Source organism: Panthera pardus, unplaced genomic scaffold (genome assembly GCF_024362965.1).
Source record: "Panthera pardus isolate Hobbes unplaced genomic scaffold, ASM2436296v1 HiC_scaffold_10, whole genome shotgun sequence".
Taxonomy (NCBI): domain Eukaryota; kingdom Metazoa; phylum Chordata; class Mammalia; order Carnivora; family Felidae; genus Panthera; species Panthera pardus.
The window spans coordinates 67659730-67686569 of record NW_026526655.1 but is presented as its reverse complement, the minus strand read 5'-3'; the positions used below and the strand labels follow the sequence as shown (position 1 = coordinate 67686569).

General features: G+C 36.4%; 1 protein-coding gene across 3 annotated transcripts in view; it reads right to left on the bottom strand.

Moving 5' to 3' along the window:
• Positions 1 to 26840, bottom strand: part of GRB14 (growth factor receptor bound protein 14) — a 116269-nt gene that overhangs the window by 54145 nt on the left and 35284 nt on the right. Inside the window, exon 3 of one of the 3 annotated variants that reach the window (XM_019457953.2) lies at positions 7761 to 7849. The exons of the other annotated variants lie outside the window; for them this stretch is intronic. Within the exon in view, the coding sequence (XP_019313498.1) occupies positions 7761 to 7849 (89 nt within the window). The remainder of the gene's footprint in view (positions 1 to 7760; positions 7850 to 26840) is intronic. 3 annotated transcript variants of the gene reach the window in all.

The window sequence follows — 26840 nt, the reverse complement described above, 5'->3', positions numbered from 1 at the left end:
GGAATTTTTCAGATCAATCGTGTACATCCTAACTTCAATAAGGATTTTTTGGAATATATGTGTATACACACACACACACACACACACACACACACACACACACACTGTATATCAAGTCACCTCAGCAAGAATCCTTCCTGGAACTCAAGCTGGAGTTAGTCTGGTACTTAGAATGGTAATTTCAAAACATTTCTTTGAATATTGATAAAACTACCCAAACTAATTTATCTTCTGAAACTATAAAATCCCTGAAATTTTCGCTAATATAACTGAATGTATACGTCTAACCATACATGGCCGACTAGGAAGCGTTTATAATCACTTTCTAACAACGGTGTTTTTGCCAAAGATGATTTTTGAATTCCTCTTCTTTAGGAACAGTCTGAAGAGCAACTGTTTTTGATATCTTACAGGGGTAGAAAATCTTGACCCTACCCTCTCAGAGGGTTTAATATCTGAAACTACCAAAAGCCTTGCTTCTTTCTTCTGCCAAAGAGATTCTTATTTTCTAGACTTGGCTTCCGGTGCTGGGGAATAGTCAGGAGAGCCAGCCCTGAGACTGCCCCCAGGCAAGGGTCTGAGACTATTAATGAGCCTATTTTTAATCTGCCTTCCTTGCCAAATGTGGACCAGGCACTGTGGTTCACAGAACAATGTGGGTCATGGCCCTCATTCATATGGAGGTTCAGTCCAGGTGTTCATGGTGATGGTGGACTTTGCAGTCCGCTCTGTGATCAGATCCTCAACCACCAGGTTACTAGTTAGATTCCTCATACTAAAAATTGGCAAACTGCTGGCAAACTGATCGGGCTCAATTAATATAAGTGATTTTTATTGTAAATTTTTGAAAGCAAATAAGGCATTCAGTAAGTCTCAGAGGCTTCTCCAGTACTATTGAGCACTGAGAAACTCTGACATTGGGTTTAGTCGCTACACCTTTAGGGCAAGACTGAGTACACAACCAGATAAAATGACAAGAGGAAGAAGAGAGATAGGCAGAAAGGTGAGACTGGTCCAACCAAAGGACTGCAAGAGAGGGCAGAGAGCTCTTAGCGGCAGATGGAAAAGGCCCCGCAGCAAGTGTGCCCACGCGGCTGGGAGAGGTGGCCTCCTGCATGCACGGAGCTGGCCCGGAACTCAGTCCTGCCTGGTCACGGACCAGACGTGTGCTGTGGGCAGCACTTAACTCCTCCAAGCCTCACACTCCTCGTCCCAAACTGGAATTGTCCACCAATCCTGTAGGGTTCTTATGAGGACTAAAGAGAATGTGTAATCAGTGTTGGACACGTTAGAGCTGTTTTCATTTTATGAGTGTGTGTCGAGGGCAGTGGGTACACAGAGTTGCCCACAGCAGCAAGCTGGAGCTGGATAAAGGTAATGACAATGCAGGGTGGACTCTGAGTGGCTTTTCACAAGGTATGAAACCAGGGGAAAAGGAAGTGAATGCAACAGGGTCGCGAATGTAGAGAAGGAAATGCCAATAACAGGTGAGTATTCAAACAGTCCAATTCTATTTTTTCAAACATTGTGTTTATTCAACTAACAGTAATTATATACCAATGTTGTACCTGCCCCATGTTGGGCACTTGAGTCCAGTGATGATCAAAAGTGACACTGCCTCTGCCATCATGTAGCTAACATTCCAGCAACATCACTTTTATCTACTGAGACAAATGTCTCTATATTAGGCACAATTTTACCGCTTTCAAATACATAACCCAGAAGTTTCTGCCTAATATTCCCCAGGACAGTGAAAAGAGAAATAATCGAACCTATCTAATTATATTTAAATCTATGGTCCCAGCTTAAAAGTAAAAATTGTCAGCATATAATAGTTGGATTATTATTTTTTAATTCAGTTACAGCCCACCAAAAGTTACAGTAAAAGAGCTGAGGGAACCAGCATGTGAAACACACATTGCCTTCCTCTCCCTGGCTGTAATATATCAAGGACAACTACTTTTTGTTTGATTCATTTACTACAAGGATAACTACCTTAATAGGACAGGGCACAAAACAATTTATGCTCATTGTAATAGCGAGATTTTAAACTGTTTATGAAACTAGTAAAACATGCCATTTCACAGATGGGAGTGGGGAAGAAACTCACATTTTTTCGAGCTTCTACTACATGTCAAGTATTTCTAAATATTTATCCAACTGCTCTGTGAGGAAACATCCTCATCCCCAGGACAGAGAAAATGATCCTCAGAAAAGTTTCAAGGAAGGCACCCAAAGTCGCACCACTGGTCAGTGACAGAGCTGAGCTCGAACTCAGAGCTGCCTGGCTCTAAAACACACCAACATTCTCTACTGTAGCTTACTTCCTAAAAACTCACTTCTCAGGAAAGGAAACATTTTGTGAAAACACAAAATCCATTTGTCTCTGTGGTACCCTTCCTAGGTGGATATGCAACAAAGGTACCCTGTATACAACAAAAAGGGCAGAAGAAAGGGTGAGGTTTAGCAAGAATGAGAACTCCATGTAGACAGAAATAATACTGTACTGGTTACCACTTCACAACCTTACCTTCCAACCAAGGAAGCCAGCCGTCTGTGGGTCTCCATTACCCTCCCCTGCTCAGGAAATCTACTCTCTCCCCCACTTACTATACCTTCTACTACCCCCATACAAGTAACAGAATACATTTGTTCAAAAAGCACAACCATAGAGACAGGCGCCTGGCTGGCTCAGTCAGTGGAGCATGAGACTCTTGATCTCGGGGTTGTAAGTTTGAGCCCCATGTAGGGTGTAGGGATTATTAAAAATAAAATCTTTAAAACAAACAAACAAAAAAGCAAAGCCATATTTTGTATCTGAAAACACAATAAGAAAAATCCAAGGGAGAAATATTTATTGAATGTCTAATATGTTGGAGGCACTTGTGGTGGGGATGGCTAGCTGCCCACCAAGAATCACTGTTCCCCTCTCCCTTCCTGAAGAGTCCTGATTCTAACAAGAACAGTGTGTGGAGCTCAAGGCCTCCACTTCTTGGCTCCCCCTGTATCCAGGACTGACCACATGACATAATCTTGGCCAGTAAGATGAAGCAGAAGCTCCTGGTTACCTCAGGGTGGCAGTTAACATCTGACAGAGGAGGCCAGCACGCCCTTGGTGCTTCCCATTCTGTATGCCAGGAATGTGAGCAGGATGACTGGAGATTTGCATTCCTCTTTCCATAAAAGGAAAAGAGACCCACACTAAGGAAGATACAACAGAAAGCAAGAAGAAGTTTGGTTGCCTGAGGACATTGTGGAGCTGCTACATTAGTTTTAGACTGAGTCTTCTGGTAAAGTGAAAGAAAAATAAATCTCCTCCCCGTTTAATGCACTGTCATTTCAGTTTTCTGGGTATGTGAAATAGAAATTCAGCTCGTAACTGACAAAGCACTTTATTTAAGGAGTCTCTTAAATTTTTAAAATCTAGTGGTAAGACAAAAAAAAAAAACAACAACAACAAATTTTGAAAACCAGATAGTACAAGACCTATACATTAACACACACACACACACACACACACACACACACACACACACACGGTAACACAGAGAACACTAAAAGTCCACTGTGAATAGCCAGAAAGCAGAAAGCAGAAGATACATAACTGTGGATGGCTAATGAGACTTCAGTATCATAAAAGATGATACTAAAATTGATGTCACATGGCAGAACATACTGGATTGGAAAGTAAGCAACAAAGGCATGTCCACTGATCCTGAATCAAGACACCACCAAGACAGATGTGCTGAGAAAGTCTTAAAAGCTTGAGCTGGGACACAGACAACAAACAGCCTTTGGGAAAGCAAACAGAATCCTGGAGTTGTCTATAGGCCACGGAGCACAAAACTGGGGGCAGAAGTACAGAAGGACAAACATCAATCACTGTTTGGAGCACAAGGAAGAAAGCCATGTACTGAGTGGAGGCTTCACAGGAAGCTGGGGAAGAAGCCACGGGGCACACAAGCCCTGAAGCTCAGTGAATGCTACACACATTTGGACTGATTCTGTATATATTTAAAAGTTTCTGGGCAAAATAGTGATATGATAATCTGTATTCTTTCACTTTTTACAAAACTATTTTTAGAAAGTCATAGCAATGATTCTAACTGTATGAGGAAGGAAATGAATATAACATAAACTATTCTCTTGTATAGACAGAGAATTGAATCTTTGGATAAATGGCGCTGCTCCATATTATACTCATGAATTTCAGATTTTCAAAAGGATTTGAATCTTAAGGAAAATATATTCAAGAAATTATCCCTTCTTTCTCTGAGACTTCAGAAGATGCTTTAGGATCTTGTGTGCTTACGAACATCTCATAATTGTGGTATGGATAAATAATGGAGAAATGCTTGTAAACATAATTCACAAAACTCTATAAATCTGATAGAGGCTTAGAACATGCCTACCCATAAAATCAGAAAATGGACATCTGGCCTTCTGATCTTGAAGGCTCTCTATAAAAAGAATAGGAATTTTATATTACACTTAATATATATTTTACAATGCTTGAGTCTTTTGTTAATTCTCTAGGACCTTAAAATAGTTTCTTGATGTACTGTACCAATCTAGAGCTCTGGGTATAAATGCTCATTCTCTCTCTCTCTCTCTCTCTCTCTCTCAGACACACACACACACACACACACACACACACACACACACTCTTTGCTGCTGACAATTGCTTTCTGAATAAAATGTTTTCTACACTAGAACATATGGGAGTTGGTGGAGGTGCAGAGGGAGATGAAAGGATTTGCCTAAGCTAATTCCAGACTAGAAGTTGAATGGCAATTATACACCCCATAAGGCAATTTCATTAACATATTAATTTCAGGAGGTAACACATATCTAGGAGAAACACACTGAAGTCACAAGACCTAGATTCTATTTCTAGCTTTGCCATTGACCTTCTGAGTGACCTTGCATAAGTCACTCAACACCCAAGAGACTCAGACTTCTCTCATCAGAAAAAAAAAAAAAAAAGATATAACCTAGTAGTTCCCTGAGAAAAATGCTATGAGGTAAAATATTCATTCAGAGCATTTGGTGAGGATGTAACCATTTCTGAGAGATATGATGAACCCTTCTTCACTAGAACCTTGGTGAACCAGAATCAAGGAAATAAGACCCTAATAGAATTGGAGGACACAAAAAATATCTTTCCTAAAAATTCACTTGATAGAGAATCTACCAAAAATCCCTGTCCCTCAGAGATCAAAGTGTATTTGATCTTCTACAAAAAAAAAAAAAAAAAAAAAAAAAAAGACCCATACTGTGTTACGGACCATGTTTAAAGTTCAAGTTCCCAGCCACTCTCAGGAGAATCTTAAGGCCATTTAGATCACATACACAGACTGATAACAAAATTATTCCCTAGTGCTATCAAGCATTTTCAGAAATGCCCTCAGCCTTTCAAATGATTAGGATTCCAACTGGCAAATTATTTTTCAAGAGCCACTCATTCAGGATGAGCAAACTTTATGGCAAACTTACGCAAAAGGCACTTGCTGCCTTGTTAGGAAAACAAGAAGCTGCCCCCAAAACACTCTGAGAAATGCTGGTACCAATTTGTAAGATCACCTTAAATTATGGTGCATATAGAAAATGACAAGTTAATTACAAGTATGGAATAATTTTCAATCTTGGGGAAAAAAAAGTCATGGTGTAACCAGAGCAGATGGATGTTTTCTAGTTATAAAAATGCCCAATTCCTAAAGTAAGAGATGTTAAGATTTTCGGGATAGTCTTCTAGATAAGGAGCCTTCTAGGGGTTAAAATGCCAGGACAAAGAAATACCATAAGTACCTTCAGCGAATGGTGATGTCCTAAATTACGTGGAAATTTAATATGTGTACTCGCTGGAAAGGAATAACATGGACTTGGGCACAATTACTTATGTAATTATTATAATAAAAACCTGACAAGCAGCTTATTATAAGAGACCAAGAGAAATCACAATGATGTGACCATCGGCAGCTCAGACTTAACACCAATTATAATCACAGCTTTCCAGAATATTCTTGTTCTGCTATTTACCAGTCAGTACTGGGTTTTCTAGCCGAGTTTTATTCATACGAAGTGCCCTGGATTAAGTGCTCAAAGTCCTTGAAAATGACAGCATCTTTTTCTAATGTTTTAATACTCTAAAAAAAAAAAATAAATGGTTTAAATATTTTAACTATGAAAATACAAAATATATTATTTGATTCGCAGAATTACAGACACAGGTAAGACTGCAGAAAGCTTTTAATGAAAATCCCTCAACTATTATGTTACAGGTGAAGAAGTAATGACCACGAGTTTAAGTGACTTGCCCAAGGTCACGCAGCTAGTAAACAGACAGCTCAGGTAGTATGCTTCCTACCACACCAGCATGTCATCCAAAAGAACATGATGGAAGCTTCTTGGTTATTCTAAATTGCAATATTAATTGGATCAAGAACTCAGACATAAGAACACATATTTGATACATATTAGTATACTTTTCACATTCCAGTGAGTCAGGGAATCTATATATACAGTCACTATTAATGCTAAGTCTAAATCAAAATAAAGATTCAAGCTCAAAGCATTTTCAATTAAATTTGCTTAAGATGAGAGAAAAAGACATGAGGAAAGATAAAGAACAAATGTTGGCAAAATTACCATATACAATTCCAATGCCAAATAAAATGTCCCAGTGAATAAATGGTTGACTGTGTAAGAAAATAAACTGAAAACCTAAAAATTAAAAACAATAAAAAAGATACTTTTCTTTTTTAAAAAAAACACCTTAATTGTTATATTTGTCATATTTAAACAAATTAAACCATGACCTTTGACTTACGGAATACACTAATAGCTAACTAACAGTTAACTATTAAAAGTCAGGTACGGAAATAAACATTAGTTTCTAGCGTCACCAAAACCATTCAGAAAGCATATCGCCAAAAATGTGGGTTGGTGCTTTTGTTTTCTATACTGGAGATTTGATTCTTTAAGGATTTAAATGCATTGTTCTTATTTGGTGTATTTACCAGAAAAGTTTAGTATTATAAATACTACATCTCATGTTATACTTATCATTACCTTATAAAATACGATGCTGCAAGTAAGACATGGAAATAAACTTTACAAAAAACCAATAGATACAATATTTTCATACACAGGATTGATTGCATTAATAATTAACAGAAACCTCTTTCACAAGGGAATATAATGGAAAGTTTTTCTTAAGCAAATAGGCAGCAACTCAATAGAAATTGGTAGAAACCAGAGGCTAATAAACTGGTGCCATATGGTTAAACAGTAAAACAATTATATAGTCCATTCAACAATGAAGATGGATGTATTATGAATTATAGGGAAACAAAGAAACTGCTTCTCAGTACACAAATATAAAACATAATAGCTAGCAGATTTTCTACTGAACTAAAGGCAAAGAGGCCTGAAGTTACAGAAGGAAAAAAAAAAAAAAAGCAAAAGCTTCAAATACTCTCTAAATCACAATGTCCTGAAATCGAGACCAAACTGCTTTTCCAAGGAGTTTTTTTTTTTGTTTTTTTTTTTTTGTTTTTTACCACAGAGACATTCTAGCACAGCATTTTCCCCCTTTTGTCTAATTTCAATAATACACCCTTTAATTACCTCTAGCCTCAATGAATGACAATCTCTCTCAGGATATGTAACTAAAGTTTCCAACATATTAATAAACACACGGTAGCAGAAAGAAAGAAAAACAGCAAAACGAAGAAAAAAAGGCAAAAGAAGTCACATACCCTTTTCTGTAGGACTATTGGCGTTATTGCAGGCAGAGTGACTCTTCTCGCACTCAGACTCATGCCTGCTCTTCGTAGAATGATCCCCTCTTGTAGATCATGGACGAAATGAAAGAAATCTTTTACAGTTACTACTTGGGAATCTCAGGGCTCAGTGCAAAGAAACTAGGAAAGTAATAAATGTCACTCTGCTTATGTGATTCCAATCTACCCAAAGCCAATTAAGGATGGCCGTGGGACAGGACAAGGCAGCAACCAATCAAAGCCGGGAAAACTCCGCCTTTGTCCTTGGAAACACATTCTGATACTTTTGTTTATGATATTTAAAGAACCAGATTAACAGGCATCTAGTTCACTTAACTTTTTTTTCCAAAACAGTGCAATTTAATGCCATCTTTGTTGACTAAGCAGTTATGTCTTTAGTTTACTAAAACATTTCAACATATGGCAGATAAGAAACTGTTTACATTGGTCTATTTAAAGAACTTAAATATGCAGATGAACTTAATTTACTTGTGTAACTCATAAATTTGATAAATGGGTCGATTGCTACATATTATATAAGGCACAAAAAATCCTGAGGTTAGAATTGGTCCCAAAGTATTAATTTACGTGTTATATAAAAGGTTATTAATATTCATTGATGCATTTTTTTCTTTAACAGCTAAAATTTTTGTATTATGGGCTTTTCAACTATCCTTGAGGTTACACACTTAAGTATTTCTGTTAAATATTACCTTAACAATCAACCTAAAAATAATGTTAAATTTAAAAAGGGCATTAAACCACAATATATGAATTGCAAATGCTTATCAGTTTTTAAAAAGCACAGACCTGTGTAACCTAGCATATTTCATTCAATTAAAAGTATTTAAACAATAATCATTGCTCAATGCAAATTCAAAATTTTAACAGGCATTTTGCCTTTTTTCTTAAAATAATTGAAAAGTAGAATATCTGGGGGGATTGGAGGAGCGTCAAAGTAAAATCATTGGTGGCTAACAAGAACGTTTTCAATGAAGTCTAAATGAAGATTAAAAGAAACACTCAAAATGATAAAAAGTATCACAGTATTGAAACTAATCAGAGCTACTGTAATTATAAGATCCCTGCTGTACTGAGGACTTAACAAGCATCTACTCTGTGTTCTTCAACTGTGACACATGGAATAACCCACTGTATTCAGTACAAGGGAAACTCCTTGTAATTGCTAGATTACAAGGTGGCTGTTGTATAGTAACAAGGCAAAATGGAAGATTCTAGGCATCTCAGACACAAACTTTCCATTTCATTATCTGGACTGCTACTAAGCAGGGTTCACTTTACTGCTTTATTTTGGGTGTGTTTTATATGCACAGTGATCTCCTGTTCCTGAAAAGAAAAAGAGACACTACAAACTCTAGGGTTCCCTACTTTGAATTTCAAAACCTACATAGATCCCTCACAATGGTAGCTAGGGAGGGAAATCCACTTAATATAAAAAGTCACAGGTGGATCTAATTTGGGGCATTCATTTGATCCTTATCCAATTAGGTTTATTGTGGCCTTTTAAAATAAAAAATATCATTAAAAATCTAGTAATACTAGGATGGGAGTTACCATTTGTAAAGTGAAAGATTCTGGTTTAACCTTGAGTCACTTTTTTGGCAGGCCAGCAATAACAGAGCCCACAGTAACTACGTAATGTCAAGATTATTATCTATAGTATTTGGCTTTTTCTTTCTCCTTTTCTCAATTTAGTCTTTGAATATTACAAAGATGTGTTATCTCTCGTCTCAAAAAAGGAGTTCCACCATCATCAAAGCAGTTCATGTCCCTAAATAATGAGGCAAAGTACCCACTATATGTTAGGCAGCGTGTTAGGTGGTAGGAACATATTGTTGAATAAGACATGGTCACTATCTCAAAGTGCAATAGAGATCATACATTTTTAAGTTAAAAAAAAATCATACCCAGTACTGGGTTAGGTGAGCCTAATGGTGATTAGACGTCAAGTATCAAGGATGCACCAAGGTAGAAGAAGAAACTATATACAGAAATGACATTTTCTTTGAAAAGTGATTAGGAGAAAAGAATACGTAGAACTTGATAGCTGATAGGGATACAAAGTGAGGTTCTCAAAGCAGAGTCTGCATTTTGAGGTCTAGGTGAGTGGGAAGTCAAAGATGCTGTTTCACTTGACACTATAGAGCTTTTTAAACACTAAAAAAATCCTTCAAGTCAAAATGATGCCCAGGATCTATACCTGCCCTATAAGGGCTTAAAAAAACACTTGACAGACAACTCGTGTGATAGGTCATCTCTTTGGAATACTCGAAAATTGAAGTTTAAAAAATTCCAGTGAAAACCATGAAGAGCAAAGTGTGGCATTTTGTGACTCTATGTTGCCAAAAAGGTCACTGTCTTTGAAAAATGAAACTTACGTACACTTTTTCCTCGTCAATAGGCAAAAAGACTAATGAGATGACATTCACACTTAAGACAGGCAGAGTCTCCTTTTTCAGTGATCCTTTCCAAGTGTTCATATTGACTGTGTTTTATCTTACTTCTTACTTATTATAGACACTGATTCAAAATTTAACTTTAGCCTATGCCTTTTTTACCATTATTATAAATGACTTTCACACTCACTAACCTTGTCACCTGACCCTTAGTTTTTTTCAGCTTCTGCAAAATGAGGATAAAAACCCATGGCCAACAATTTTAGAACTGCTGTGAGGGTCAAGGAAACCAAGCTTGTGTGGGCCTGGAAGAGACCGAGGCAGCTGCTGAAAATGCTTTGCTGTCACAGAGAAAGGGGCCTAAGATGCCCCTTTTCCTTATACTGTGGCTCAGGTCCTTATTTCCAAAACTGAAATTTGATAAAACAGGATTTTGAGCTTAATACAGCAGGATCCACAGTGAAATATATAGGACAGCACTGCACATTACTTTGGTTCTTGCTCAGTATTTTGATAGCAATAGAGTACATTTTGCCCCTCAAAAGATGCATATCAAGGTTTCAATGTGGATTAAGAATATCAAAAAATAACTATTATTATGATTATTAATACAATATATGTGAGCACCTAATATGAACCAGGCACTGAGCTAGTTTTCATTGAATCCTTATAACAACTCTATGAGGTAGGCACTAGCTAGTCAATAGATGAGGAAACAAATGCCAGAAGAACAGATAGCTAAGAAATGGTTTCAGATATAAGTACATATTGCAAAAGAACCCGCCCAGGTTCACAAGGTGCGTAAGTCAATGAGCCACGGTGAAACCCAGATCTGGCCTTCCCCAGGACACCCCACTATTCCACGCTACAATATTCTACAATTGTACTATTGTACAATAGTACAACATTGTACTATATAATTTGATATAATATTAGCATGAAATATCACCATACAGTCCTTGTTTCTGATGTACCTAAGCATGTGTTATCTTTACTAAGTCAATAAATATGTGTGAGGGGCCTTACTAGGTGTAAAATACTATGCTATTTGCTGTGGGGAATTCAAAGTTGATAGCTCCTGATTCCTGCTTACCAAAGGAGCTGACCCATGACAACATGTAAACCATCAGTCAGAGTAGTGTACAAGGTAGGATCAGAGCAGAAGAGGATTCTATACAGGTACCAGCCAACCTCTAGGTTCCCAGCCTTTCCAACTTCTCCCACTCAACATAAGCAAAGCTTCCCGTAGCTCCCAAAAGCACATTCCGTATGTCTACCTCTTTGTTCCTAACGTTTGCTCACTAAACCCCACCAATCTTTCAAGGCCCATGACGAGACATACCTCTTCAGAAAGTGTCACTGATCCTGTTCTTTCGAACATCTCTCTCTCTTTTTTTTTCCCCCACAAGTTTACCTTAGAATTGACCGGTGGAGAAGAAGGGAGACACAATACATGCACATAAGTTACCTATTAAGGATTAGGAACTTTACATATGTTATTTTATTTTATTGTGACAACCCGGTAAAGCAAGTATTATTTAATCCTGTTTTACAGATTCCAACCATATCCATCTTTTCCATCCTCTCTCTTTACCTTTTGTCATACACTAATTGAGTCAAGCTGCTATTTCTTATGTGTGTGCACTTTCTATCATTTAGAATGTGGGCTCCTGGGAGGTAAGAACAGGTCTAATTTACCATCATGTTGACTTACCCAGTGGCTTTATGCCAAAAAAATCAAATGCTATAAGCCAGAAGAATGGATCTTGATTAGTAAGTGCTACAAATACTTCTTTGGCCAAGAAATCAACCAATCACCTGCTTTACACAAAACATAACTTGCTCTGCCCCTTTGTCTTCCCCCTCTACGTTGTGCTATCATGCCTCCCATTCTGGGGCAGCTCATTGCCTCTCCAGGTTCATCATCTCCCACAAAATCTCAGATCAATACTCACCCCTCCAAGAAGTCATTCCCCCATCTAAATTATACTACTCCTTATTTTGTACATTTAAAAAAACTTTTTTTAGTCTTTATTTCTGAAAGAGAGAGAGAGACGTTTATTCATTTTTGACACAGAGAGGGACAGAGAGACAGAGCATGAGTGGGGGAGGGGCAAAGAGAGAGAGAGAGACACAGAATCCGAAGCAAGCTCCAGGCTCTGAGCTGTCAGCACAGAGCCCAATGCCGGGGCTCAAACTCACGAACCACAAGATCATGACCTGAGCCGAAGTGGGATGCTTAACCAACTGAGCTACCCAGGCACCCCTGCACATTTTTAAAAATTAAACTTTTCTATTGCTCATGTCTTACTCTGCACAGACTAATCCATTGTTTTAATAGCTAATAAATCCTTCCATAGGCCGTGGTTTTCTGCCTAATGAAAATACAGTCCTTAAGGGTGGGGCCCAATCTCTTATTTCTTCTGCTGCTCCCAGAATACCTAGCAGAGTGCGTTCTGTACACAGTAGGCATTATGTTCAGTCACAATCAATGTGGAAAGACTAGTCGCTCCGGTTACATAGTGGACAAGCCTCCTTTCTCGTCTTAACAATTGCTAGCCTTATGATTTATTCTGAACAAAAGCACACAGTCTTCTTCACAGGAACATTTGGATATTCTTTTGCTACCTGACATAGTTCTACTAGTGGTCAGTAACGTAAACACTACATTTAACTGCTGTCCTAAGAACACCAATTTCAGATAAATCTTAAAATGTTTTATGATAGCAATTAACGGTCTAGATATTTAGACATAAACTCAGTACCTCAAGTTCTACCAGCTTATCTTACTCTACTAAAGGGCTTTGCTTCCCTGTGTATGTGACATGGCATCGGGCTTCTCACTTGATGAGGCTGATCTGATCTACCTCTATCCTATTTCTCCCTCTCCTCTGACAGCTATTTCCTTCTATCAGGAATGGCTAGGATTTCTCACTGATTTAAAATCTGATAGAAAATTTCTTCTTTAAAAGAAATTACTGAATGAGTTATAAGCCCTAGTGATTATAAATATTACCAAACCAAGTTTCATTCAAAGCATTTTAAAAGTGCCTATGTATTCTAAAACTGACATAGTTTCTAGGAGCACTATGCCCGCCTACTAAGGGACTACGGTCTACAGGAGGGCAGATGGACACTTAAAAATAATTTCAATAAAGTGTTAAGTTCTGTAAATGACTATAAATAAAGTGGTGGAACTATAAAAGTAAAAGAGCTTAACTTCACCATGAGACAGCAGACATGTTAACACTGAGTGAGAAAAAGATTCCAGAATCAAGGTAATTCCAGGTAAACAAAACATACACAAAGATGAATCTGGAGAAACATGGAGGGAAGAGCCAGACAAGAATGGTCATTCTATGTCACGTGGAAGAATCTGACTCTCATCTGCAAAGGTAGCAATATTTGTTAAGATGTGAATTTACCTCAGAGTAGAAGATGAAGTGTGCTATTTCTGAGAATCCTAACTAGAAGTTAGGAAAACAGTGAGACGGACCTACGTAAGTTCAAGAGAGAAATGGAAATTACCAAATTAGAAAGGAGTCAAGATTTCAAAGATGACAAGGAGGTAAAAACAGCAGGATCAAGTGGACAAATACAGACAAAAGTCATTAATTTTTTCTTATATATGAGCTTACAATATAAGTTTTAATTAACAAAAGTATAGGCTATAAAAAAGATAAGCATCCTGCCTATGCCCTTTGTATTTCATATATTTTAAGGTTTTCTGAAGAAAAATAGTCTTTGAAATTTTGGAGAGATAAGATCAAGAAAGAGCTGAAACAGAAAACCAGCACCTACCTCTCTTCATGCTCCCAAAACCTTAAATTGACAAGAAGAAGGAAGAGGAGCAAGAAAAAAAGAAGTATTTCCTTAGTAAGAAAAAAGAAATCCTATTTTTTTAAATGATTCTGGGATATAAGAAGGGTACTTCAATCGGCGTGCATTAAAAGAATTTCTAGAAGCAGGGTGCCTGGGTGGCTCAGTCGGGTAAGCATCCGACTTCAGCTCAGGTCATGATCTTGCAGTTTGTGAGTTCGAGCCCCGCATCGGGCTCTGTGCTGACAGCTCAGAGCCTGGAGCCTGCTTCAGATTCTGTGTCTCCCTCTCTCTCTCTCTCCCTCTCTCAAAAATAAATATAATTTTAAAAAAATTAAAAGAAAAAGAATTTCTAGAAGCTAGGAGGTCACTGGGATGAGAGTGATAAGAACACATGCAATTACAGCAGGAATTTATGTATCAGAGAAATGATGGTGAAGAAATTAAGTTTAGAGTGTATATATATATATATTTTTTAAATAGAAGTTTATTATAAATACTACGTAAATACTGAAGAGTAAAGGAATGAAGAATCTGAGGCAACCAAAACTTCCCCAAAAAGAAAAAAAAAAAAAGGAAACATCTAAATGAGTAATTCAACATTAATAAACAGACAACCAAGGATTACTAAACATTTGAAGAAAATAGATAACAGGGGAAAAGATAAAAATATGAACAAAAAAATAAACCCCTTCCCAAAATATCAGCAATAATTGAGAAGAAAATTAGAATTTTAAGTCTAATCGGACTCCTTAGATCAGGTAAAGATTCAAGGTGCTACAGCACTGGTAAAATAGAATGCTGTGTTAACAGGAGAGATCAAAGAACCACAGACCATTCCTAGATATTATAAATAGTATGGAAATACAGTAACATATTAATATAATAAAACTAAAAACTATTAAGTGGTATGGAAGATAAAGTTGAGAGAGAGTCTCCTATAATGTAAAGTAAAGGTCAAAGAAAAGAAGAAAAAGGAAAAAACAAAACAAAACATAGGAACAACCCAGAAAGATAAACACAAATAAAATATGAGTCACAGAAAGAGTAAAAAAAAAAAAAAAAGTATAAGAAATAAGAAAAAGGCAGAAGTTCCCCGAGCTAATGAAAGTTATAAACAATTAAACTAAAAAGACCCACAGAAGGCTAAGTAATTTCAATGAAAAAGGAGTCACATTAGATAAATAGTGGGAAATGGGACAATTCCAAAGAGAAAAGATAAAATTCCTAATGCTTCCTGAGAGAAGAATTCATATTTACCTGCAGTTGTGAATATCAGACTGGTATCAGAACATAATCCTATTTCTCATCAATATCCTCCATGAACATAAGCACAAAAATCCTCAAAAAAATAATAAAAACCGGGGGCACCTATAATCAGTCAAGTGTGTGACTCCTGATCTTGGGGTTGTGAGTTCGAGCTCCATGGTGTGTGCAGAGATAACTTAAAAAACAAATAAAGACTTTTTTTTTTAAGGCAGAGAAAAATAATAAAAACCAAAGGAAGTCAGAAATCCATCTCTGCAGGGAACATCATACCTCTGTAGCAGTGGAAATGATGATATTAAGAAAATTTCAGGGTCACCTGCGTGGCTCAGTCAGTTAAGCGTCTGACTCTTGGTTTCAGCTCAGGTCATGATCTCCCAGTACGTGAGTTTGAGTCTCATATTGGGCTCTGTGCTAACAGTGCAGAGCCTGCTTGGGATTTTCTCCCTCCCTCTCTCTCTGCCCCTCCCCTACTTGTGCATGTTCCCTCTCTCTCTCTCTCTCTCCCTCGCTCTCTCATATTAAATAAACTTTAAAAAAATTATACTTTCCCATTTCCATTAACATAGAAGAATTTAAGACTGAAAAAAAAATCAAACACAGAAATGAAAAAGGTTCTTAGTTTAGTACTTGGACCTTGACTTTCCTTCTCATAAATATGTTCCAAGAACCACCCATTCCTTGAAGATGAACGATATAATGGAACCACTGCTGAATCCATACAAGCATCCTAATAATGGAGAGAAAGGAGAAAAGGTACAGGAAAAACAAATGGCAGAAGACTGCTTGCAAGAAAAGTTCTGCCAAATTTCAGATAAAACTTGAGAACATAAATTGAAACCAAGAGTAAAAAGGAATGAAGTAAAATCATGTATGTTCACCCACAAACCAGAAAATTAAAAGCAACAGGGAATAAACACCACAACAATAAGAGGAGATGAAACATAGGCTGGCAGAGCTCAAGAGATTTAACTGCTATGTACTGAAATCTACAGTGAGACCAGAGGTAAGGTAAACAGATGACAAATACAAGAAGAGCAGCCGAAGAGAGAAGAGAAACTGTTTTAAATTTAAGAAGCATTAGAAACAGGGATCTAAAGACAAGTTAAGGAGATCTCCACACCTATAACTAGAATCTCCATAGAAGAAAATCAAAATCATCGAAAAGAATACATTCGTGAAGACAAAATATAAGAAATGTTTTTTTAATAAAAGACCTATTGAAAGGGCGTACTTCCCCCAAGAAACACCTTTTAACAGTAAACAGTAAGATACCTTATCAAAGTTACTGGACTTCAAATGTAAAGAATCCTTGGACATCAAGACAAAAAAAGCTCTAGTAGCTGTAAGGGGGGATCCACCAGGTGAGTATTTATCCACAACAGTCAACAACACGCTTAGGTGGACCCCACTGCCTCTGGTCACACCACTGGATAGAGTAATGCCTGTGAAATCCTTGAGCAAAGAAATATAAATGAGATTTTAAAATCTAGCCAAACTCATTCATTATAAAGGCAACAGCGAATGTTCAAAAGTTTTGAACATATGCAAACACATAAAATCGTGTTCCCATGGGATTTTGTTGAGGAATTTACTAGAAGATAAACTGTAGTCATCCAAGAGATGGCTGGAAAAATCAGAGTAAAAGGACTATAATAAATACCAAAACTACTTATGGGACTAAATCACTATGTCATTATGTTGCTATAATAAAATACAAGCAGTATAAGCCTTAACAATGCAGAAACCATAAAACAAACAAAAAAAAAGATGAAAGTCGAAGGAGGAAAAACATGGAATGTTACTCAGATCAAAAGATATTATTTAAAACTGATAAACCACAAAAGAATTTAAGTAAATTATTTTATAATGCTAAAATCAGCTGGTAGAAAAGGGAAGAGGAAGAGGAAAAATATTAAGTTTATTATCGCTCCTTACAGAGGATTAATAAATAAATCCTTAAATAAATAAGAGGATTAAGGTTTTTTATGTTGTTGCAGTCATGACAACAGAAACATAAACCTTTCTAATTAAAAGAACACAATGCTAAAAAGGCAGAACACATTGTGAATTCTTTTCCAAAAGCTGTAAGTTTTAAAATATAATATAAAATAAAATGACAGTATTCATACTAAACTTTTATGTTATCTCAGTATTTAATACAGCCAAACTTACTCACTGAAAGGAAAAAAAACACTTTGCATTTGAATTATTAAGCAGATTCCACTCTATTCTGTGGGAGAAAGATCGGTATAACTAACTGAGTTTGAAAACAAAAGAATAGGTGGAGAGAAAGGGGAAAAAAGGAGAGGAGAAGGGGTGGAGAAAGAACACAGAGAGGCAGATAGGGAGGGAAGGAAAGAAAGAACACAGTGGTCGATATCATGCAAGACTGAACCCAGGACAGCACTAAAAAAGCAATGAAGATGACTTCATAATCCTGAATGATGTGAATCACAATAAAAATATGTTGATTATATCTAACTGTCATATAATACACACTTGTAAAGCATACAGTAAAGGAACTATAAGGAAAATCAGATAGAAACATTATTAACCAACGCTCTCAAACCATGAAGAACAAGCAGAATTTTTCTTTTTTTTTTTAAGTAGGCTCCATGCCCAACGTGGGGCTTGAACAGTCACATGCCCTACCGACTGAGCCAGCCAGGTGCCCCAAAGAACAAGCAGATTAAAAAGTAGCTATAACTATAAAAAATAGAAATAGGCTAATATAATTAATAATATAGATTTGACTGTCACATATTGAATACTCAGATTAAATCAGAGATTGTAACTTCTCTTTAAGAAAGTGATTTTAAAAATAAAAATTTGGTCACATTTTAGGTCACAGATAAAACCCCCCAAAATTTTAACACTGGAAAGAGTGCAGACAACAATTTCTGATCACAATACAGCAACATGAAAATTACTACTAAATCTGGGATTAGGAAGCATCTAAAAATTTTAAGACTCTTCACATAACTAAGAAAAAACAGAAGTGGCAGAATATCTGTATAGTAGTAATAAGGAATACAATGGAAACACTATAAATCACATCTTATACTGCTAAAACGGTTCCCATATTGTAATCCACAGCCTTAAACAACATGTCTATTAATAAACAAGAATGAAAACAAATTCATTAGCATCCAAAAATTAGAATATATCATTAAATTAAACCTGAGCAAAGCAGAAGGAATAAACTAATAAAGACAAAGGTAGAAAGTAAACTGGTAGAACTAATAAACAAGATCTGTTCTTTGGGGACAAAAATAAAATAGATAGTTAGGGAAACAAATCTAGGAGATAAAATAAAGTACCAATATATAAAAGAAGAAATAATACCAGAGAAATAAAGAATTAAAAGAATATTGAGAAACTACTTTTTCCATTTTATGAAATGATTAATTCTCTAGGGCAGTATAATCTACATATATTGAATCCAAAAAAACCAGACAATTTGAAGACATCAGTTACCATAGAAGAAAGCTGTCAAAGAGCCACCATCCCAAAGGGTGGGCCAGTCCCAGACAGTTTTTTTTCACAGATAAATTCCATGTAACCTTTAACAAAGAGATAATTTCCTATGCTAGTCAAACTTTCAGAGTAAAGAAAATGTACAATTATAACCAAGGAAGTTAGAAGAACAAGATCAGTGAAGAGTGTCTTTTCATACCTGATATACCCGATATAATATAAAGCTACAGTCATCCATTTCTTAAAAAGGCACTGACACATCCATGTGTATATGCAACAGCTGGTATTGAAAATCAATGGAGAAAGGGTAAGACATTCAAAAAAGATTGACTGTGCGCATTTGAGTAAACTAAGGGTACAGGTTTCTTTACCTAACCTGATATACTAAAATGGACTCCAAAATTAGAACACTAAGAGAAATTTCTAAAAATTAACTAATTCATAAACATGATGGAAGAAATAACCAAAAAAATGGTTTAATAATCTTGTGGTGGGAAAAGCCTTACTAAGTAAGACCTACAAGTCCTAAAAAAGGTTAACACATTTAACTCACAAATATTTGTAATGTTTATGGCATAAAAGACATACATAAAACTCAAGTGCAAGGCATAGACTGAGGGTACGTATGTGCAACATACTTAAGAGAGGACAAATATCCAGAATACACAAAGAGTTCCTAAAAATTAACTGAAAAACAAAGAAACAAACCTCCAAATGAACTCTGGGCAGAAATGGACACACAATTTAAACACACATAAACATATTATACCACTGAATATAAAAACTTGAAAAGATATTTCTACTAATAAGAGATAAGTGTGTTAAAATAAGGCATTTTCAGTACTGGACAAAAATTTAAGATGGATAATGTCAAATAATACCGACACCAGTGTTAGTAAAAGAGTGGTACTCTGAAACACCAATGAAAGAATAAATGACAACAAACTTTTAAGGAAGGAAATTTGACAGCATCCATAAAAATCCTAAGAACCCACAACCTTTGATATAAGTACTCTTTTTCTTGTTCTCTACCAACAAAGTAGACTAAATATTCATAAAGGGATGTTTATAAATATATAAATGAAGGATGTTCACTCATCACTGTTTAGTAGAAAAAAATAGAAACAATTTATGTATTGAAAATGGTTACATATTAATGAAATACATTGCATTCAGACTATGGAATTCTAGATAGCAACTGATAGTAGTAAGGTATGGATTAACAAAAAAGATTGTAAAATCATACTGTTGAATTTTTTAAATTACACAACAATAATTTAGTATGACCCTATTTGTGTACAAACAAAGAAAATACCTAAAGTTTTATATACACCCACTAAGTATAAGAACGTAGAAAAAAAACTTAGAAGAATCCATGCCAAATTTTTAACAATGTGATCTCAAGGGAGGAAACTGAAATTAAGGAGAGATAGGATCATGAGTGGTTATTTTTAATGCATTTATTTTTATAATTTTATAATTATTTACTATTCCTGCAAAATTAAAATACAAAAAGCTGTAAGGGGCGCCTGGATGGCTCAGTCGGTTGAGCATCTGACTTTGGCTCAGGTCATGATCTCACAGCTCGTGGGTTCGAGCCCCGCATCAGGCTCTGTGCTGACAGCTCAGAGCCTGGAGCCTGCTTGGGATTCTGTGTCTCCCTCTCTCTCTGCCCCTCCCCTGCTCATGCTCTGTCTTTCTCTGTCAAAAATAAATAAACATTAAAAAAAAAACAACTATAAGATTCCTCAAGTTAAAGGTCAAGTATTTAATAAAAGTAGAGTGCCATGAGCTCTGAACTGCTCAGATACTGCCAATGGCTCCTTAAGAATCTTTACGGTATTCTTTACTTTGGCAAGAATTTCTGGTATTGACATTTAATACATTCTATGGATATAATACCCATTTCTTTAAAATACATTTATTTAAGGGGTGCCTGGCTGGCTCTGTCAGAAGAACATTCGACTCTTGATCTCAGTGTCATGAGTTTGAGCCCCACTTTGGGTGGAGAGATTATTTAAATAAATATTTAAAATTTTTAAAAAATAGGGATGCCTGGGTGGCTCAGTCAGTTAAGTGGCCAGCTTTGGCTCGGGTCTTGATCTCACAGCTCATGAGTTCGAGCCCAGCTTCAGGCTCTCTGCTGTCAGTGCAAAGCCTGCTTCAGATCCTCTGTCACCCCCTCTCTCTGACCCTCCCCAGCTCATGCTTGCCCTCTCTCAAAAGTAAACATTAAAAATTTTTTTATTTAAAAAAATTAAAAATAAATTAAAATAAAATAAATAAAATAAAACATATTGTATTTAAGAAATACATATTATTTATACAATCAGCAAATATTAGAATTGTCTATGAGATCATCTTGTATAACTTAGCTCCCAGGAATCCTTTCTAAACTCCTCTGGTAAAATGATCATTCAGCACACCGTGAAAACCTCCAACTACAGAAAGATAATAACCACTGTGTGTTGAAATCTTTGTATCCCTGTACCCACTGGGTTCCCAGCAGGTTATTAGCTATTAGCTAAACGAAGGAGTGCTCTAGTTTTTTGGGTGGTACTTTCTTGTGGTACAGATCTTCAGGTACAGATCTCCTGTCTCTGTTTCTGCCTTGGAGCAAGTGAAACAAACTTGATTTTAAAGAGCAAACAGTGAACACCAGCCACAAAATATATTTCCACTACAGACACAGAACTACCTATATCTTGCACCTTCTAGCTACCTTCTAGCTTTCTCATTAAATTAGAAACTGGTCCCTTCTACCTTCTAAAGACTATCTCTTTGTCTCCTGTGATAGGCTGAATAATGCTCCTCACAGCCGAAACAGTCCATAATCTAATCCCTGGAAGCTGTGTATGTTATCTTACATGGTAAAAAGCATTTTGCAGAGGTGATTAAATTAACAAACTTGATAAGGGAAGATTATCCTGAATTATCCAGGTGGCCCCACGGTATTCACAAGGGTCCTTATAAGAGGGAGGCAGGAGGGTCAGAGCTAGGGAAGGCTATGCGTCAGCAGAAGCAAAGAGAAAGTGAATCAGATGTAAAAGCAGAAGCAGGGGTCAGAATGATGCAGGATCAAGAGCCCAGGAATGCAGGTGGCCTCTAGATGCTAGAAAAGGCCAGGAAATGGGGTCTCCAAAAAGAAAAAGGCCCTGCTGACACCCTGGCTTCATATTTCTGAAATTGTGTGCTGTTTGAAGCTACTAAATTTGTTGTAATTTGTTACAGCAAAGTAGGAAACTAACATCCCTCTTTCCCTACCAGCTTCTTAGGAGCCTTACTTGATATTCTCTTCTTTCTTTTAGTATTTAAGCTTTTCTCACCCAAATTCCTCTCATTGGCTTTTAAACATATTGAAGCTCTCAGATTTAAAGACAAAGGATGCTAAAGTTTCCCTCCAGCTAAAGCAGCTACCTTTTCTTTCTTTTACCAACAAAGTTCTCCAAATCTAATCTAAGGGCTCTACTCTGAAGGTCCTAACCCACCCTGTCACCAATGATCTCCTTGAAGCTAAGGAAAACGGACTTTTTTCATCCTCCATTCTATTTACCCTTCAGTAACATGTGGACAGTCTTGGCAAGCCTCTCCCTGTTGTCTCTCCTTCGGCCAGCTTATTCGAACCAAAACCTTCAATTACATTATGGGAAGATACTCACTAACTTCCATCTCTTGCTCAGATATCTCTGTGAAGCAGTATACCCATATATTTAATTGGCTGTGTAATATCCCCATTTGAATGACTCAAATGCACCTTGAACTCAGAAAATCCAAATCAAACTCATGATGTCACTGTCTACCACCCAAAGCTGATCCTCTTCTAGTATTTCCAGCTCAGTCAATGACATCACCATCAGCCATCTAGGTTCATAAGTCAGGAATTTGGTAGCAATTCTGACATGCCCCACTATTCACGTCCTATATCCATTTTTTTCACCAAGTCCTGCTAATTTTACTTCCTAAGTATCTTCAGAATCAATCTATTTATTTTTATCTCTGATAACACACTCTAGGAATGAAGTGGAAGCTTCTGATCTCCATGACCACATACCTCTCCTTCCAAATGGTCACTGGAATAGTTAATGGGAGAACAGAATTCTGAGTGCTTATAAAAAGATTCTCCTTCCTTAACAATTTCACCATGATTATCTGTCTGAGCCCCTCAAAATTAATATCTTTATGCCCTTTTCCCTGTTCATGTCAGTCACTCAAACCAGAACTCCTAGGTCATCCATTCTTGGGCCCCATATTCTCTACTTAGGATATGTACATCACCTCCTCTCATCTCATCACCCACATTTCCCCAATTACTAAAATCCTTTACCATTCCTCTGGATCTCACAGTTAATCAGGAACAAAATCCCATAAAATCCAACCACGTCTCTCAATTTCTCCTTCTTCTAACTGCAACTGATTATCAGTGAAGATCACTGTTCCATACTTCCCAATGGCCCTGTTTCCATAAGTTCTTCTTGTTCCTTATTGCTCTTTTTTAGACACATCTCCCTTCCTCTTTTCTAAATTTGCCTAGCTTTAAATCTTTTATCATTAAACTATACCACCCACTACTCCTCCTTATAGCAGTTATCTTTGGCCATCTGAGCTACTCTCACTAATGTATTGAGGTTATTCATCTGATTAGAGAATAGAGTGAATATTCTCAGGGAGAATGTGACTTCATCTAGAACTTGTTCAATTTTTCACACACAATGTCCAACATTTGATAAGAAGCCCACTGGCATCCAAAGTGACAGGGACAGGGTGGAACAGGAGGGAAACAGACCATGGAAAAAGATCTAGACATTGAAGTGACAAGATATGGACTTCAAAATAATTGCAACTAATGTTTTTAAGAAAATAGAAGACAAAAAATGGAGAATATATAAGAGAACTCAAATCTGCAAAACTGAATGAAATAACTATTGTGAAAAATTCTAAACATTTGTTTTAAAACACGGATATTTAAAAAATATTATTGAAAAGGACAATAATGGGAGTTAAAAACTCAAAATGGCCTTAAGAGCAGGTTGGATATAGCCAAAAAGATCAGTGAACTAGAATATCTCAGTAAAAATACTGACTGATAAAGGAAGAGCAAAGTAGGAGGAAAAAAGAGCTTTAGGTATGTATGAGGCAAGGAAAAAAGCTCATAATGGCTTCTAACAAAGAACTAGAAAAACAATATTTAAAGAACTTTCTTTACATGGTCAAAATACTCCAAAACTGGAGGGCATGGGTGGCTCAGTCAGTTAAGCATCTTGACTTCAGCTCAGGTCATGATCTCTCAGTTCATGAGTTCAAGTCCCATGTCAGGCTCTGAGCTGTCAGCACAGAGCTTCCTTCAGATTCTGTGTCTCCCTCTCTCTCTGCCCCTCCCCCACTTATGCACGCATGCTCTCTCTCTTTCCCTCTCTCCCTCTCTCTCTCTCTCTCTCAAAGATAAAAATAAACATTAAAAAAACAAAGAAAACACTCCAAAACTGAGGAAAGCCATTAAGTCAGAGAATTAAGAAGCACTATGCATGTTAAGCAGACAAATATTTAAAAATAATAATTATGCTCAGCTAAAGACAAGGAAAAATCTTAGAAGCAGCCTGAAGTGGGGCAATAACTTCGAAAATCCAATAATGAGACTGACAGCTTATTTCTTAACAAACATAATAGAAGTCAGAAGACAATGAAAAGACATCTATGAAATGTTAATAGAAATAATGCCAACCTAGAATTTTAAACACAGCAAAAATATCCTTCCAAATAAGGACATTTCTAGGCAAAAGAAATTGGAGATAATTTGTTACTGGAAGAATGGCACTAAAACAAATACTAAAGGGAATTCTTCAGGCAAAGGGAAATTGATTTCAGATGTTTTTTAATTGCAGAATGCAAGGAGCGCCTGAGCGGCTCACTTAGTTAAGTGTCTGACTTCAGCTCAGGTCATGATCTCTCAGTTTATGAGTTCAAGTCCCATGTCAGGCTCTGTGCTGACAGCTCAGAGCCTGGAGCCTCCTTCAGATTCTGTGTCTCCCTCTCTCTCTGCTCCTTCCCCACTCATGCTCTGTCCCTCTCTGTCTCTCCAAAATAAATAAATGTTAAAAAAATTTTTTTTTAAATAATTGCAGAATGCAAGGAAGAACAATGGAAAAGTAAACATATTGGTAATTCAAAATGAATTCTGAATGAACATATCAATAAATTTAAAACACGTGCAGAATTAAAATATATGACAACATTAGCACAAAGGGTGCAAGGACAATATAGAGTTACGTGATCTGGGGCACCTGGCTGGCTCAGTCGAAAGGGCATGCAACTCATGATGTCAGTGTCATGAGCTCAAGTCCCAGCGTTAGGTGTAGAGATTGCTTAAAAAAATAAAAAAAAAAAATAGAGCTAAGTGGTCCAAGTAGCGGTGCCAGTACCACTTTTGTAAACCAAGGATGCATGTTATAAAGTCAACGGCAGTCACCAAAGGACCTGCAAAATAGTATAAAACTACAAAATAATAGAGTGAAATGTGAAATCATTAAATAATGCAAAAACACTTGATTAGTCCAAAAGAAGGCAGAAAAGGAAAACTAAAAAACATAAAATAGGCGGGAAAAATGGTGAAAGGGTATACAATAACCATTTGAAGCAGTAAAACATTGTACTCATTTTTACATTAAAGTTGAGATAATTTCTTCATCTAGTTTTCTAATCAGAAAAACATTCTAGGTAAGTTGAATGAAGTAGAATTTTTCTTAGTTGAGAGTGTCTCCTTTACTAGTGCTGAAAATCATACTCCTTTTGTCTTCCTATAAATCTAACACAATTAGTTAATCTCCTATGCACTTAGGCATCAAATCTAATTCTGTGTTAACATTCGGAGTTTAGAATGGATTACATTGGATTCAATTTATAAACTACAAAAGGTTTAACCCAATTTCAATTTCCATCATATTTTCATTATAAATAGGAAATTTTTATTTGGCCCAATAATCCAAGAGTTTTATTCTACCTTTCTGATTGTGACAGAGATTCTCTGCAATGTGATAAAATAACATTTAGGAGACTGCCACTAATACTAATGTTGTGATGTCAGATTTAAAGTTAATCCTTAATTTCTTAGGGAATTTGTATCTACTCAAAAGCTTTGTTTAAAGAGTGAAACCACAGGGAGCTTCCCTCCTCTTGCTAGATCTGATGCTGCCTGATTCATGAGTTATTTAATAAAGCCAATTTGATCTTCAATCAATTAATCAATAATGAAAGGTGAAACCACAGAGTACTACATCTCTGGGTTATATTGAGATAACCTGTATTTGAACCCTCTTAATGATGGTATGACGTCAAGTAAGGTACTTAACTTCCCATGCTCAGTCTCCTTCTAGTGATAGTACATGGAAATATATGCATTATACATATTAGCTGCTAGTATCGTTGTATGTTGTTGTTAGCATTATGTTGGAAGACTTAAGTTTTTGTCCCTCGTCCTCTACCACTCTCAGAGCATCTATCCTTACCTGCAAAAGACATTTTTACAAAGTGGGCATTAAGTATTTTTTTCACTTATAAGGGGGAAAAAACATCAATGCAAACTTGAAAACACTCATTTCCTGAAAGAAACTAAAATATTTGTCCACTTGTCAAAGAAGTAAATCCTTTTTACTAGAAGTAAATCCCTACAATTTAAAAGTCTTTTTCAGGAGACTTAAGTATTGTTCTCTTAAGTATCATCATTATCGCAAAAATACACAGGAATACATTGACTTGCCACAATTCAATGTCACCCTGATGACTGAAGACACAAAAATAAAGCTTCTTCTCCCAAATATAAATCACACCACAAACTGCCATATAATGTCTTGCCCTATTCCTCTTCTTCATATCCATCAAGAAATTTCTAGTGCCTTTATAAAAGCTACACCTTTCTTACAGGGAAAGTCACAACTTCAAGACCAAGATATTTCATGATCTTCAATTTCATCACTGGAAAAGAAGCAAAAGAAGGAATGAATGCATTTAAAAAAATTTTTTAATGTTTATTCATTTTTGAAAGACAGAGAGAGACAGAGCACAAGCAGGGGTGGGGCAGAGA